Genomic DNA, 17,716 nt, shown 5'->3' with positions numbered 1-17,716 from the left:
TTGCTAAATCGTAGGTATATGTTATGATGCGGTTGAGAATTTAATTTACACGTGTTGATAGCTACAGAAATACGACCGCACTACAAAAGTTGTCCTACGTGATGGCTCTAAGTCGTAGGAGGAAGAAGTTTTATTCTGGAAAGAGTTGCCCTATCATATAAACACCGCCTATAGCAAAACTAAACGGAGACTAGCTTCTTTTCAGCGATAAGCAGTGCTTCCTGATTGTTTCACCAGTAGCTCTTTCTATACTGAGTGGAATAATCATGATCATGCTATGTAATAACGGGATTAGTCTGTCAAGTGTGCGTGTGTGGTCACGAAGTTCCAGAAAGGGGGTTCGACGGATTTCCCCGGCGTCGGATTGGGGCGCCGGCGTCAGAAAGCTATAAAATTGGGTGCGACGGGTCCCAAGGCATCGGATTGGGGCGCCGGCGTCATAAGGCGCTAAAACTTGATGAAACGGCTACCCCTCCTACCGGATTGGTGTGCCGAAGTGCAGCGGTGTCGCGCAACAACTTCGTGTGCATGTCACAAAATGTCAGCCTTTAATATTTATTCAATAATTCACTCGTTAATTTCTGCCCAGTAGTTGGTTCACATTCTGCGCCTCAATCCATTACTATCCATTAAATGAAATTAATAGTGTATCAAAGGAAAACATATTTGCTATTTTTCTTGTCTCTCTGCTAAACACATCGAGAAGTTAAAGAAGAAAACTTCCAAACGGGACATTCACATCTTGATATCCAAAAGTAAGCAGAAGAAAGTTAATTCGAAGCGGACGAGCTCTTCCTCTCCTTCTCTTTATTTTTCGGGGTATCCTTACCAGGAGATGCACTGGAGACAGTAGATCTCTTATCTGAGACCTTTTCTCCTTCTTTTGCTTGAGCTTCTTTTCTCTTAGTATCCAAGGTACCGTCTTTCTCTTTTGATTTTGGTTCCGTTGCCGTTTTGCCTTTAGACTCTCCGGTTTCTTTTGACTCGCTCTCCTTTCTTTTGGACTCTTTTCCCGACTCCTCATCCTTCGATCCTGCTCCGCTGCTTCCTCTTTTCCTTCCTCCTTTTTTCTCAGCGAATCCATGTTCGTAGACGTCGTTGAGAGGACTGAAAGATGAAAGAAAAAACAGATTCAAGATAACTTATAAGAAAAATACTTAATCTACTACTAATGATTTATGCTTCAATCTTTTCAGATGTTCCAGGACTGCTCTCTACATTCTCTAGTTTTTGTAACATATTGCGCGTCAGAGATGTTGGATACTAACCGAACATTTTTCGGACTATTTTCTTCACCTAGAATCTAATAAAGACCCGGTCTCATAAAATGAAGGCTCAGTGAGATACAGCAATTCCATCTAGCAATCTCACCACTGAAAAGAAAAACTGAGTTTTTCGCAGCTGACTCGCGATTACTTTGCTCTTTAACAAAGATCTGAGGTCAGCTTCTACGTAGGACATGCTGGATTCATTTCCTCAAAAACATGGATTCAGCTTATTCTCCAATCGCATCACTTGGTACATTTAAGCATTGGGCGCGTTTTTATCCGTCTCATCAAACATAATTAATGAGTATAGTACAAGAACTTCACGAAAAAATCTAATTTTTACCGATCAGAGGGAGTACTTTTAACAAGAATTATAGGTGGCCGCAAATAGTTTTCCTTCCTACTGAGGTAAAGACATTCGCTCACTTTGATAACTTGAAATGGAGAAAAACAGAGCAGTTCTGGAGTACTGACTTGAAGTGTCTACAAGCTTGTAAGGAAAATCTTACAAATTTATTGCAATAAAGTCTAAGTTAACAAAGTAATGGGGGAGCTTCTTGAATGAAGACATTGCGAGGAAAGTGACTTCAAAAAAGTTTATGACACATTTATTACTGGACGGCAGACGAAACACATCTGGTACTTTCTCCTTTTTGTCTGTCAAAGTTAACACGATAAGGTCGATCGATCCACTCTCTGAGATTGCTTGTTAATTGGAGTACCTTTGCTTTAGAATTAAGAGTCTGACGGAAAGTTTGAACTAATAAAAGAGACATGTTAACGTTCTGGGTATTCATTCGGCAAGAACAAAGTTTTGGCAACAACAAAAATCCAGAAACTCCTCCTCTACTTCACAAGATTAGTTTCAAAAATTTCTTTCTCATCTTGGATATTTTCAGTTAAAAACTTACTTAGAAAATCCAAACAATGACTGGTCTCCACCGGCTTGATTCCCAGTCTCCGGCGTCTTAAGAAGTTCTTCGTAGAATGCTTCATAATCTATTGTTTCCCTGCATTTGAATTCAATGTACTTTTGGTCTGTTTTTGGTGAACATCGTCTGCAAGCGCTTACAGCGGAGGCTGTTTTCGAAGCCATTCATATAGTTTGTGGTAGTTAATGAGGAGAACATTATGCTTTTCATCTTCAACGCGATCCCATCGTTCTACTTGTTTTTTATGACTGATTATGGCCTGCAGGGAACGTAAGTATGACAGCTCCTCACTCAGGTGAATGCAGCGTTTGAGCGAGCTTACCTGCTTCTCGGTTTCTGTAGCCCACGGGATAGACCCGAGCACGAACTCCGTCAACATGTAGATGCAGGAGATGATATCATCGGTCGCGGTCGGGTCCTTTCCCGTCATTGTTTCAGTGCTTCTGGAACACGCTTGCTCTTACTGCATTTTAATAAAAATGATTCGAACTTCTGTTTTAGGTGGAGGGAAACTGCAGTAACAGCACTCATCGCTCTCTGACTTGTTAGGACTAGCACGATTTCACAGCTACCAGTGTCTATACTTTCTCCACCACAACTCACTATAGTCGAGTCAAAACGACATGAGACTCGGCGGCTGCCCTCGAAGCGCTGCGGGAGCGTAATAAGGGGACTTTCACTAGCACCACCTATTCCGTTGGCTCCGCTAGCTCCACCGCGCAGCTTCGAAATTCGCGCGCAGCCACTTAGGCAACGGGACCGAACTTCATTTCGTTTTGACTCCTACATAGTTCACTCTCAACCAGTACTTCTTCATGGCACTAGTTAGCCATACAACTCAGTGATGTTGACTGGAATTTTGACATATAGTGCAAATTCTTTTGGGACTCGAAAAGATGTTCTGTGCGCTCGGAAAAGTGGTGTTTTGCAAGCACCCTAAAAGGCAAACACTTCCACATATATTCGAGAGACCGTCAATGTGACCTTATGGATGATGTGATGGATGTCAAAGCCGGTAACGCTCAAAGAGTTGCTGACTTGAGAGGTAGTTAAGAATTCTCAGACATCAGCTTCACAACGGTTCAACGGGAATTTTCTCAACTCCTCTTTTGGACATCCAAAAATCTGAAGCTGTTTGGGATAATATTACTCAATAGTGAAAAAGTTTTCTTTCTAAAAGCGTCAGTTCTACATTTGGAGAATATTCAAACTTTAGCTTCAAACGCTGCTTCGATGCTTATTTAATATAGACACAATTCGAAAGCATTACTCGAAGTGTTGTGGGTTTTCCTCCTGATTCCCTCCAACGGTTATCCCAGAATGATGTTTCAACGTAAATTGACGTAAACAACATTATCGGAGTGATAAAGATAACGCTCCAAGTTAGATCATGCAAACTGTTGGCTACTATTTAAAGGCATCACCCCACGAATCTAAGGTGATACGGATTTCAGGTGGAGTATTCGTATACGAGATCGTAGGTTACGGAGAGAAGGCTGATTCCGTCTATTTCTTCCTAATTGCCGTAAAAAACGGCCCGGAAGAAGAACGGTTTCGGGCGTCCCGGCGCGCTATTTTCCACGAGAAGTTCGATTGGAGCGCGCCAACCTTGCGCACTCATCGCATCTTCCGAGCCGTTTTTTACAGCAATTAGGAATAAATGGACGGAATCACTCCCTCTCCTTAATCTACTATCCCGTATACGAATACTCCATCTGAAATCCGTACCACTTCAGATTCGTAGGGTAATGCTTTTAAACAGCCGGTTTCATTCGTGCTTCCACTTTCTGAAGAAGGCATGTTACCAACCTGAGGCAAACATCCAAAGATAGACGCGCTGAGGCGAAATGCAGAACTGGCAGTGACCATGGATATGAAACGATTGCAACATCTCATTTACTTTTTGTGACATCCAGACGAAGTTATCGCACGATACTACTACACTATGGCGCACCAATTCTACGCCGTTGTAGCCAAGTCACCACATTTTGCCACCTTTCGATGCTGGCGTACCAATCTGACGGCTGTCGTATCCCATCTCATAGCTTTTTGGCGTATGGGCACTAGTCTGACGCCGTGATACCAGTCGGACCCCTTTTACAGCTATCTGGCGTCGGCGCACCAATCTGACGCCGGAGGAACCCGTCGAACCCTTTTTTGGAATTTCGCGACTGAAACACACCCACACGAGAGTAAGGTCGTCATTATATACCAGTCTGAACGTCCGGCTAAAACTGGACTTCAGACGTTTTGTAATGTTCGCTTCGCTCGCCTTCACCGATCAATAATAAATAGCAGTAATGACTTTTTTGTAAAATCATTATTTTTTATATTTTCTAAAATTACAATTCTATTTCTTTTTTCTATCAACGCCCTTTTCAACTTTTTTTCCTCAAAAATTTAGGCATAGATGAGAGATTTTACGATTTTCTTCCTAAACGCGCCAGTGCTATATTTGGAGAACAATCAAACTTGATTTTACATCTATGTTTCTCTTAAACCTCCACAGTTTGTAAGCATCATTCGAAGTATGAGTTTCCTCCGCTCTCAACTATTAGCACAGAATAGTGTGCTAACATGAAATGAGGTAAATATCATCATCGTAGTGGTGAAGATAACACTCTGCGTTAGACCACGTGAACGTGCGTTGGCTGGTATTATATTTAAGCAGCCGTTTGTTTTTTGAGGAAAGGATGTTTACGGGATCAGGGAAATATGCTTGGAAATAGATACGCGGATCAATCATAAAAACCCATTCTACCGTTGGGGCCCCCGCGCACCAATCCGACGCAGTGGAACCCGTCTCACCTCATTTTATAGCTATCTCGCTCCGCAGAACGAATTCGACGCTGTGGCACCCGTCTCCTTCTCTTTCCGGGATTTCGTGACAGAGACACGCACACAGACGGACACACAAGACAGAATAAGTCTTTTTTTATATAGCATGATAGTTTGCAAATTTTGAAGTATACATTCACGTAGAAATTTATTTACATTCACTAACATTTGACAGAAACTTGCCTTATCACGGCTAACATACATATTTCTAACGCTCTGGACAATGGTGAAGAGGTGGAATTCTCGTCTGTCAGGTGCATGGCGATGGTTCGGCACCTCACCGATGGAAAGAACTGCATCATTGTGGGATATTTTCGAGGCACACAGACACACGTAGCACGATACTGTATGCTCCAGTTTTTAATGCTATAGAAGAAGCTTCCCTTTGCATCGACCTGCAAGATTCATATGCAGTTGTGCATGTGACAACTGCTTGGAGAGCGTCTGAGAGGGAAGCTACATGGCCAGCTGAAACGTGGTCGCGAGAACGAATGGATGTCAAAGGGAAGGTATGCGAAAAAAATGTGGGAGTACAAAAATCTGGGAAGGCCCATCATGATATATAATAACAAGCTTAGTCCGTGTGTGTGTGTGTTTGTCTGTGTGTCACGAAATTCGAAAAAGGGGGTGCGACGGGTCCACCGGCGTCAGATACCTATAGAAGGGGGTGCGACGGGTCCACCGGCGTCAGATACCTATAGAAGGGGGTGCGATGGGTCCAACGGCATCAGATTTGTGCGCCGGTGCCAGATTTCTATAATATGGGGTGCGACGGATCCACCGGCGTCGCTGGACCCGGTCATTGGTGCGCAATAACTTAGTGTGAATGACGCAAAAGATAAATGGCTGGAGCCGTTTCATAGCCGTGACCACTGGGCGATTTGCTCTTCACCTTTATGACTCCTCCGCGTGCCTATTTCCTTCTTCTTTCGCCTCAAGTTTGTAGCATGCCGTTCTCAGAAACTGGCTGCTTAAATAGTAGCAAAATGTTTATGTGATTTGACGTGGAACGTTATCTTTATCAGTAGGATGATGTCTTTCACGTTATTTTATGTTAAAACATCATTCTGTGATAACTATTGGAGGAAAACAGGAGGAACACCCATACTTCGAGTAATGCTTTCAAATTGTATCTATATTATTCTGGCATCGAAGGAGTGTTTGTAGCTGATGATCGAACATTCTCCAAACGTAGAATTGACGCGCTTGGAAGGAAAACTCCTTAATCTTTCGCCTTGATTTATAATATAAAGAAGAGAAGGAAAGCGTTGTTAAAAAAAACACAAATCTAATTTCACAGAAAACACCACTACTATTAACTTTCATTGATCAGTGAAGGGAAGCGAAGCTAAAACCACCGAAAGTCTGAAGCAGTTCTTGATTTTGTTGTTACAGCGTCTTATGAAAATACCAGTCTGAAGTCCGGACTTCAGACTGGTATTTTCATAAGACGCTGTAACAACAAAATTAAGAACTTTTCACTAGTCCTTAATAGTGCTAACGATGCCACTATTAACTCTGAGGGAGCATTTCAACACTTTGCTGAACGCTTAGCTCTTGAACTCAAGCATTTCAACATTAATTTTAAGGAAGATGCCGACAACTGCGTTGAAGAGTGACACCTGGATATCGATAAAGTCAAGAGAAACTTAAGTTTTCATCAGTACGCAGCAGCGAAGTGCATCTTCCAAACTCAAAAATTTTCTGATGTCGTGGTGATTTTGTGATGAACTTTCTAAGTTTTCCTAGAGAATCGCAGCACTTACTCCTACTAATTTTAAAGATAATGGTACCCCATTGAGATGTCCAGATACTTCATTCTTCACCGCTTTTAATGGTTGAAACTGTGCTTTTTGTAAAGTGATGCGCTGTTGTTCACAGGAAATGCTCTGATATACTCTTCCCACTCTTTTCACTCTCTAATACACAAAACTCAAATGAACATCGAAGCTTAGAGTGAAACAAAGATTTTGCAGAAGGAAATTTTTCTGTCGCTGCTCTTAGACGGAGCCATCGCCTAGCTAATGAAAAGGACACATGCCAATTTGGGACCTTGTATGTGTAAGATAAGTTGTTTCTCTGATAGTAACATTTCGAACATATCCACTTACTATCCATATTCTTCTCTCTTGTTAAATCATACAGAATCATCTAACCCGTATTTCCAGTTTCCAACGTAGCTCGGACAGTTGCGCCCTCTCGTCAAATTAACTCGATATTTCTTGCATGACGATAATTCCGTAATAGCTACGAGATCCGCAATTTCGCTTTCCTTCCTGTAATGGGATTGCTGTAACATTAGAGTTTATAATAGGAGAGGACACACAATGAATTTAGAGATTGTCTTATATCTTATGTGTCTTATTTATGACCTTTCAGAAAGTAGATCACGTTGTGAAAAATGTAATCGCTATTCCTAGGTACTCTAGTACATCAACTTCCAAAAGTAACCACTAATTAGCCAGAATGCGCCAGAAAATGAAAAAATATGGAAAATGTTAATAATCAACCACGTTAGTTGGGTAAAAAATACTCGACTCAAGAAGCCCCTTGAATGTATTCCTGAAAAATTCTCCAGAAGATAAGCATGGTTTTGTTCCTACAAAGCCGAGATTTTTCGATTTTATTCCTACATACAAGAGTTCTTTCCGGTAAAATTCTATTAGCGTCAGTAAAAAGTATTGCATCGAAATACTATTCTATTTAGTTCATAAAATGTATGATTTTACTCAAGATTATCGTCAATACATCACATTATTAAAGTCATTATCCTCCTGATAACCTTCTCACGTCTGTTAGTCAACTCTACGCTGAATTTCGTCTACAACTCCAGAATAAGTTTATTAAGTTATTAAGTCAGTTAGTCATTAATTTTATAAAGTTTTATTTAGAGAAGTCCAGGAATTTAGACAAGTTGGGGGAAGTCGTCTCGGGGTTTTTTTTTATTGCTTCCATCTACACCATGCCACCGCAACAAAGGGAGCGCCCTTGTCGTGGACGTTCGTACCTCCTGCATCAAAGCTGTTAAACTAACGTCTACCAAAAAGCGATTCGATCTTCTTCGAATGCATCGTGCGATGCGATAACCTCAGGTATTGTTCACAACGTTGCACTACCGAATTTCGAGGTGCCAAAACTGACTGTCACTTTGTTAATGGGACTAATCATACGATATCCGTTTGCTATCCAGTCGTGCAGCTGTTTGTTCTTTTCAAGCAAAAACTCTATTTTCTCATTTATATCGTCATTGAAAAAAAGTTTTCTGTTCAAATAATCTACCTCGAACCCATATCGTTCAGTTGTCTGCCAGAATGGTGTTTTAGAAAGGAAATATAGAGGTACTATGCATTTCTATAAAGGTTTTTTTTTTAAAATAAAGACATGAGCAAGAATGTTTGCAAAATGCTTGTTTGATCGCCAAAATCAGAAATATACAATAATATGCATAGGTAACGGTTTGAAGAGTAGAGAGTTTCTTTCTAAACAAGAGAAACTAAAGTTAAAGAACAAAAATTTTCGAAAATTTTAGGGAAAAAATATGATGCGACCTTGAAAGCTGTTTTTTTCCCTAACCATAATATAGAAGAACAGATGTGTAATCCAGTCCGGACTCTTCCAACCCAAGATGGTCGAGCCACTTATTTTCTAGCTAAAAATTGAGCGAGCATATGTGGAGCGAGAAAGTAGCCGTTGTTGCCGGCCTCGTCTCTATCTATATACTCGTTTGAAACAAACAAGGCAGCTGAATCCAACTTTACGCAGAGTATTGGTGTTTGAAGAAGGCGACAAAAAAGTTGAAGTGCAACGGTGGCGCGCTGCAACAGATGGCGTCGTACAAAACAGCATTCAGGGGTCGGCTGCTTGCAGTGATTCAGGGAGAGATGGGCGGAACCATCCCGATCTCCATTATCTAAGACCCCGTATACGGATACTCCACCTCAAACCCGTACCACCATCACACTTTCTTTCCTCAAGGAGGGCATTCATCTTCTACGCAATGAAGAGAGTTCTAGGATTATTCCAGAAGTCTAGGAGTAGAATCATTGAGTCTCAGCAGCGCCATTTTCCATTCGTTTTTTTATATCTTGTTTTGCTGTTGGGAGTCATCAAAAATCTTAGTTTGTAGGGATTTCCTCTTCTTCCATGGAAGAATTTTTTTTAAAGGTGGGACCTCCAACGAATGTGGAAAGTCTGGAATATGCATACCTGCTTAGTAGTCCTCCACATGGGAGTCGAAGTGAGAAATACGCCGGTTGTACATTTCGATGAGCAAATCCCTGCATGTGCAGAAGTCGTAACGCCTGAGTCAGAACTTGGCTAATTCAAACCAACTAACAAATCTCTCAAAATAGTCGTGCCTTAATACATCCAATAATTATGTAAACAGATGTATATACGGGAAGGAAAGGGGTTTTGTTTGATTTAAGAATTGTTTCGACGGAAGGCTCCAGTGATTCAGTAATAAAATAGAGACGAGGAATCTTGGGCGTTTCGACAATGTCACGCTGCTTGGTACTAGTTTCAAGGACCTAAAAAACATCATAACATCTTCTTGAGCTTCATCTTTGTAATGATCGCTTCAAGTATCGAGAGATACGTTTAAATATCGCAGTTCTGCTAAAGATCCTTGACCAAGTATCCAAGGAAAGTGTGCTCGATGGCTTCGAGTAGTGTACGTTTTTGCGAGCATCTTTAAAAGTAGCAATTCGTGTTTGAACACCTGAAGCATTGCGCTCGTGCTCTTATACGTTTCACCGAGAAAATTAATACATGCTTACCATAGCACCACTTTCTGAATCGTAGCGACACAAACGAAGAATCCCTTCCCGTCTCTCCATGGGAATCCTCTAAAATAAAGGATAACGGATAGACGTTGCTTATGAGAAAAAAATTCAACCTCGCTAATAGTAGAGCCTCCGACTTCACGGTCTGAGGGCATGCGGTGGACGTCGTAGTCTGTGCTTGCGCCTTCCGAACGCCTAGAATCAATTTATTATTTTTCCAGGAACGAAAAGTAGAATTATTTACAGCAAATAATGAATCTCAATGAACATAAAGTTTTTTCGATACTAGTCATTTATCTCATAGTCTAATCACCTATTTTCCTGGTCCTAAAGTTTATGTTATCTATTTAACTAGTTGGGACTTAATTAAGGTTACCCTGACTCCTGTCCCTTCTTATTTTTGTATTCTGCCCGCCATTTTTCAGATCCTTTTAGGTTGTGTGACTTTGTGTTCGATTTAGCTACACCCAAAAGAGATTCTTGCAAGGCAGCTGCTGTCTCAAAATGCTCATTGATTTACACATGAACAATGCTGTGGAATAAAACACGACCGAGATGTAATCACCAACAATCTTCGCCATAAATAAGTACCCAAACCCCAATGACACAACGTATGCTTCAAAGAATAAGAAAAGATGGAGAAAAAGAATTCAGCTTTAGCAGAGATACTGCCTTAGCTGAAAATTCACAACATAAAGTTAATAAAGTTTCTGGCGTTAATCAATCCGCTTGGGATGCGCCCCCACGTTCACTTCAATTCAGAATCGTTTGAAGTTGACGAACGTGTAACTGGCCCATACAATGACTTGCGGTGGCTAGCCGACGTGTTAACTCAGTCTCTTACCCTCTCAGACAAATCTGGTACCAATTTATGGACCCCGGAGGGATGAAAGGCTTCGTGGGCACTACGACGGATTCGAACCTCTGATCGATCGTGCAGGAAGCGGAACCTCTAACCGCTACACTACACCCGCCCCTACGTCAGCCCGCAAAATCAAAAATTATGTGAAAATACTCATTTTTCTCGATACTCCTAGACTCCTAGATTCGTGCAAAGAAGGGACAAAAAGATATAAATAATATGCTAGAGCTTTAAAAAAGCTTGTGGCACCTTATAAAGACAAATGAAACGAATAGGGGATATTGTGCATGCAAGGAAACACAGAACTCATCCATTTTGCTTGTAGTAGGAAAATATTGTTTCTCACATCTTTATATAAAAAATTTGAACGCTACCTCATACGCATTCCCATGATCCTCCAACATACTGTAGCTGAAGGTGGCCCTTCACTCACCGTACCTACCAAGTGCGCTTCACAGAAATTGTTAACCTTCTGAGAGTTTATTCATGAACTATGAAAACTTTTTTTTACATGGTCTTGAACAAACCTTTGGACCCTTCCTATTCATCTTCTCATACGGTGAAAGTTTTTCTGTATTTTTCCGCAAGAACAACATGTTCGTCAAAGATTCCACTTCCTGTTTGTTAACGCTTAAAAGTACAAATAAAAGACAATAGCATCAAGAGGAGTTTGGAAGTTTACTTTTTTTTCTTCGGAGTTGTTGGATTTCCTCCGCTAAAACGTCCTGAATTTTCCCCACGGTGTGCTCTCAGCAATGTCCTACAGCAGCATGGTGTACGACATTGCCCTGTGGTTCGACTCCTCCGCTTTCGACATAATCGGAAGTGGAAAGAATAGTGAGGACTGAAGAACGAACTATGCGAGAACAGCATCGTTGGCAGCAGTCACTCCTAAGTATCGTCTTCGAAAGCCATTCTACATCAGCTCCTTAAAGCGGGGATACGTCAGATTCCACATGATCTCCTTTCAGATTACCTACAGCAGGCGGAGCTGTTGCAGGAAGTTGAAGGAAAGTAGGAGTTTGCTTTATTGTTTACTCATTTTTGGAAAAGATACATCGGTTCCAGCGAAGTTCTTTTGCCTTCTGCGTCACAGTCTAGTCATTTCCCACACTCTCTCTCACTTCCAAAAATGTAGAAACATCACTAACTACTCCTTATCATGTTCCACAGCTGGTGAAACCAAATTGGGGACAATCTCTGAGGATGTGAAGAAAACAACCAGCTATGAGATTCCATTTTTCAGGGCGGGTGCAGCGCAGACGGTGAGAGGTTTGGCTGTGCCTGCACTGCCAATGGTTCGAAACCGCTCTGGAAGCAACCAAGCAGATCACCCCTTTGCGATGAATAAATTGATGCCAAACCTGCCTAGGAGGACTATAGTAGTAACCTTATTATACATTGAATGGTCCTTGCCAGTCATTCTTAAGGCTGCGCACGTGTTCAAACAGCTCTGAATTGAGGTTGAATGGTGCAGAGGTGCGATGAGATTGACCGATGCCGTGCAATTTATACCCCACCCTTAGCCACGGAAAAAAAGGGTTGACTTGCTACTAATTCGCTCTGCATGACGCAAATGTATGTACACCATTGGCGACGAGAAACGTTCTGATGGTTCTAGGTGGTACCACCAACAAGACGCTGTCTGCTTTATGTGATCAATGATCGATGTTGAAGGTATCCCGCAACAACCTCCTCTCTCACTCTAATTTCTGCTTTTAAAGGTGGATTGCATCCAACTGGTCTTTAACAGAAACAGTTGCTTTTCGATTAATGTAGTCGATTTGAGAGCAGATTGGAGGTCTGGAAAAGCTGTGTTTGCTTCAGGTACCGCTGCCACATCTCGCTGACACTCCTGAGAATGGAACTCTGATCAACAGTAGATCTACCAGAAAGGATACCTGCCAATGCAAAGCAGATGAATTCTTTGTGGTTTTCGATAATCTGGCCAGAGATTGCACTTTACGCGCAGCATGACATCCCTCGTTAATCCATAGATTCCGGCGAGTAGCCTGTTATAAAGAGGAATTATGATGGCGTGTCTACCCACGTCAGATGTTCACTGCCACTGTGTTGATTTGTTTGTAATGTCGATTTATTCCTCTCGCCACTGATGAAAATCGTCATTTTACGTTCAAGTTCAAAGTTTTAGTTTCAACGGGAAAAAGATTTCATTATTTTCGCATTAATTTCGCCGTCTCCACCAGACTTTTCCATCCTTATTTTCTAGACCAGGACCTCTGACTCGGTCGATGATTTCTCGCTGACTACACTGCACTTGGGCCCTTTAACATGTTCGAGGCTCAGCAAAGCTCGGAAATAAAAAGATTAAGGGTAAAATGTCCGACGTTAGTCAATCCGATTAGGATGCCCCACCACGTCGACTTCAATTCAGAATAGTTTGAAATTTATAGAAGTGTAACTGGCCTATACAATGACTTGTATACAATTTATCGACCACGAAAAGATTAAAGGGTTGGTGAGCACTAGGGCGGATTCGATCTTCAATTGTGTAGAGAGCGGAATTTCTTACGGACTACGATACACCCACCCATTGGAAGTTTGCTTGAAAATGCAAAAGCCTGGAAGTGTTACCTCCAAACTGATGAGGTTGTCTTTCCGACAGCTTTGGCAATGTTGAGACGAGGCAAATAGTTTTCCATCTTACTGTTATACTTCCTGAGTGAAGTAAGGTTTTCTCGCATTCGCATGCTCCCACTTTCCCAGCTGACTTCAGCAGTAGTGCAGCCGACACACATAGATTTGTACGCAGATCTTGTTTCAGCATACCCAGAGGCGAATTCTTCCTGTGCATTGAAAGTGAGACTTTTATTTGCAGCATTCAGAATAAACTTTGTCAAAGAATCTGTAAACGCTTCTTCCTGGTTATATTTCAACACGAATGGACGCCCAAATCACCCAAATCATTTCTGGAATCTTCCACCACTTCTTTTCTATAGCCGCATGGTTATGCTAATAAAAACCTGACGGTTGTCGTAATCGAATATTACGTCCTCAACAGCTCTATTGCATGCATGACAAAGATATATTGTTTGTCAAAACATGTGGTTACTTATTCTCAAGTTCGAGAATTGTCATCTTCTCACCCTTTTGGACAGCCACCAAAGCCGTTGAATCTTGCCACGGAATCTGATGGCATCGATAATTCCTCTTAAACATTGAGGTAATGACGAGGTTCGCCTGAAAACAAAGGTCTGCCAGGTGATTATCGCTGCCCTACGCTTGTTTCGCAGGCATTTTCCAACGGCTGGTTGTATATCTTGGATGTACTGAGTTGACATGTCTAGCAAAGTAGCAAGACGCAGTCAAAATATCGCAGTCTGGACAGCGCAACTTGTTGGAGATCGTTCGACAGCTACCGGCAATTCAGCGTTACAAAAAGGGTGTTTGTTGCCACAAGGTCCATTCTGCTGAACCCTTCGAAACCCTGCTTGCTTTCCTGGTTGCTCCTCATCTATTGATGTTTTTCAAACCGATTGAGGATCACTCTTATAAAAAAAACCAGTCTGAATGTCCGGCTAAAGCCGAACTTCAGACTTTCTGTGGTGTTTGCTTCTCTCGCCTTCAGTGATCAACGAAAATTAATATTAGTGCCGTTTTCTATGAAATTGGACTTATGTATCTCCAACAAGCTTTCTTCCTTTTTTTATATTATAGCTAAAAGCGAAAGATTTCATGGTCTATTTTCTAAACGCGTCAGTTCTACATTTGGAGAACATTCAAACCTCAGCTTTAAACACTCCTTACCAATATATTATCGACAAAATTTAAAGGAACACTCCAAATATGGGTTTTCCTCCTGTTTTCTATAAACAGTCATCAAAGATTGATGTTTTGGTATAAAATGACGTGAAAAACATCATCCTACTGATAAAGATAACGTTCCACGTCAGATCACATAAACATCCTGCTACTATTCAAGCAGCCGTTTACATGCGGGATTCCACTTTCTGAGTACGGCATGCTACCAACTTGAGGCGAACGAAGAAGGAAATAGACACGTGGAGGAGTCGTAAAGGTAAAAAGCAAAGCGTCCAGTCGCCACGGCTATGAAACGGCTGCGACCATCTATCTTTTGCGTCTTGCACACGAAGTTATCACGCACCATTTCGACGCCGGTCAATCCGTCTTACACCATGTTATAGCTTCCTGGTGCCGGCGCACTAATCCGACGCCGGTGGACACGTCTTACACCATATTATAGCTTTCTGGCGCCGGCACAGCAGTCCGGCACCGATGGACCCGTCGCACCTCCTTCTGGAGGTGTCTGACGGCGGCACACCAATCCGATGCTGGTGGACCCGTCGCACCCCATTTTATAGCTGTCTGGCGCTGGCACAGCAATCCGGCACCGGTGGACCCGTCGCACCCCCTTCTAGAGGTGTCTGGCGGCGGCGCGCCAATCCGACGCCGCTGGACTCGTCGCGCCCCTATTTTTGAATTTCGTGACTGACACACACACACACGTGACAGAATAAGCCCGTTATTATATATCATGATAATAGGTGACGGAAAGTAAGCAGATAGGATGGTAGTTGTCGATGTCACGTGGATCGCGGATACTACAATGTATGGATGCTCGGATTTAACACTGACGGGCGATTTGCCGTACAATTGTTTTTCGGCGCGATAACGTGGAGGTAGTGTAGAGGCAAGTGAACACGGTTATAAAAATAGATCAGAGCAGAAATTACCGATGATTGTTTTAATCCCACTTCTCGACACAGTACTTCTTTCATTTAGATTCCGGAGACCAGGTAATCTTTTCTTGTCTCCATTTTCGTTTTACTATTTACGAATTCTCAATTATGAGTGCCGCTGCTCCAGCAGCTTCGGTAAATACTGCTGCTCGCTCCTTCCTGAGATTTTCTGCTATCGCTTCTGTGCAAAGCTTTGTGAGCCTGGATGAATGTTTGTGATTCTTGTGGCTGTATGCCAATATAGATATTGAACTTGAACGCTTCTGAAGAGACACACGCCTTTTGAAGGTTTAAAAAGACTTATTTGTTTCTCTTACAGGCCCAAAGGTCTTCTACGTGCCGATCATAGTCACTGTGGATGATGTCTACTGCAGTGCTTTTCCAAAACTCGGCTGTCGAAGAAGCATTCTCAGTTGAGTTGATTATGATGGTGCGTCGGCTTATGAACTTTGCGGCTTCCTCTCTACTCTCTTTTTCTGTGGAGATGATGACAAAATCTCTGGATCCCGCGTAAAGCTTTGGCACTCGTCATTTGTCAGACAAAATCTCTAGATCTGCAATTATCATTTCCTTTGCAAGCGTGTGTTGTTTATAGAGATAGTCAAACGATACGATAGTTCTCTCCTGTTTCGGCCGACCAGACGGCTTATCCAAACTTCCTTGCACTTTCGCTCCTTCGACGAGTAAGATAGACGCATGAGTCAATGCAAGCACAGCAGAAATATGTAGTCCTGTTTTGGATCTACCTCCGTCTCAAGCAAGCACAAGGTCATTTCTGCCTCTAGTTGGTTCTCACAGTCCGCCCCGAGATGAACAATCGCACCTTTAAAGCTGGTTGAGAATCTTCTAGTGAAAAGAAAAGAAAAGTTCCATGTCGAGATAAATTTAAATAACTTTTAGCATGACTTTCAAGCCTGTGCCAGATATATAGCTCATATGAGTACCACACCGTTAACAACAGACAGAATAGCGGTCAAGAGCACAGCTCTCAGCTCATCCCACCCTTTTGCGGACTTGAAGCCGCAGTTGTCAAATGACACGCTTTCCCAAGATATCCTATTTCTAGAAAAGGGTGCTGGGGCTCTCTCATTTAAGAAAGAGATTGAAATGGGCATCAAAATCACTATCCAACAAAAAACTTTGGAAAACTTTATCAATTTTTGGATAAGAATAGTTCTCATCTCTATGCTAGGAAACAAGTTAACTCATCAGCGAGCTAGATCGACTTACAGTTTCAACTGTATGAAGCCATTTCATTAGCATTGGGGGTCAAAAAAGTTTGCCCGAAAAACCGCCTGCTTCTCATTTCGGCCTTACTCGTCTACGAAAGTTCTCATCAGCGTGGAAGCGAATGCAGCACAGTCGGTTGTGGTCGTTCAAGAAACACATGCGTTGTATTTGAGGAGATCAGCCAACTGTTGCCACTGATCCACAGCTCTATGCAGTAGTGCTGCAAAATTCCATTCAAACTGTTTCCCAGGAAATACCGCTCCTACTTCGAAAAGTACCGGTTGTGTAGAGACGGTGTGCAAGAATTGAGATGAAAAGAACAAGAGCTGAGAATACACCGAGGGAAAATAATGAATACGTCATTAAACATGAGCTATAAACAAGAAGAATGACGTGAATTCAAGGAATTTAGCCATGGACCTCACTTTTTACGACATTCACGTATAGCTCTTACGTTTCTTTCTTGTTGTGATCTTCAGACTTGCTTCCCATAGTCTTTTGCCAAGCGACGAGTAAAAATGATCCTCACCACACAGCAACAGCTAACAAAGATAGCTAATTCTCCTAATCGCAACTGTACTCCTTGTTGTGGTGATAAAGGAAAATTTTGACGAAAATAATTTCATTTCGATGGGTATAGGTGAAACAGCAGGTCGATCGTAACGGTCATCACAGAAAACAAGCTCGGGGGCAGAACACTGAGACTACTCATGGTGACTAGATAGGCGACAACGCGAATCTACGCAAAAACTCAGCTAAATGAAATTGAGTAATGCTGCATGTTTTCATTGTCAAGTGTTAGCTGTTGCCATGCCTGTTTTTAGCAGTTCTCATTTGCATTTAAATGGTGAGGTCAGCAAGTTTCCCGCTATCTCATTAAATTACATTTCTACATAACTTCTGATTGCTGTCAATAACAAGTTTGGAAGGAAAATTTTCCTAAACCTGGTTTTGCTTTATTGTTATCATACACAGTTCTGCTGTGTCACACCTTTTGTCTTCATTAATCCTGTTTTCCTTCCTGTGAAATTGCAGTGCGACCACATTTCCACCGTCACTGAATCATCTCCCAAACATTTGA

The 17,716-nt window shown here is 42.0% G+C and overlaps 1 protein-coding gene across 1 annotated transcript; it reads right to left on the bottom strand.

Annotated features, from left to right (window-relative positions):
* Positions 1–770: 770 nt before the first annotated feature.
* RB195_009860 (uncharacterized protein) lies at positions 771–17,127 on the bottom strand (the record flags this gene model as incomplete). Its single annotated transcript, XM_064190601.1, has 13 exons — positions 771–1,107; positions 2,180–2,278; positions 2,341–2,459; positions 2,523–2,643; positions 7,195–7,314; positions 9,245–9,339; positions 9,397–9,567; positions 9,636–9,758; positions 9,817–9,885; positions 9,936–10,017; positions 11,059–11,156; positions 11,212–11,314; positions 17,090–17,127. The coding sequence occupies 13 exons, from the start codon at positions 17,125–17,127 to the stop codon at positions 771–773; spliced, it is 1,575 nt and encodes a 524-aa protein (XP_064048184.1).
* Positions 17,128–17,716: the final 589 nt, after the last annotated feature.

The sequence above is a fragment of the Necator americanus genome, chromosome III (genome assembly GCF_031761385.1).
Source record: "Necator americanus strain Aroian chromosome III, whole genome shotgun sequence".
Lineage (NCBI taxonomy): Eukaryota > Metazoa > Nematoda > Chromadorea > Rhabditida > Ancylostomatidae > Necator > Necator americanus.
The sequence above is the reverse complement of the archived record's forward strand: the minus strand, read 5'-3'. Positions and strand labels throughout refer to the sequence as shown.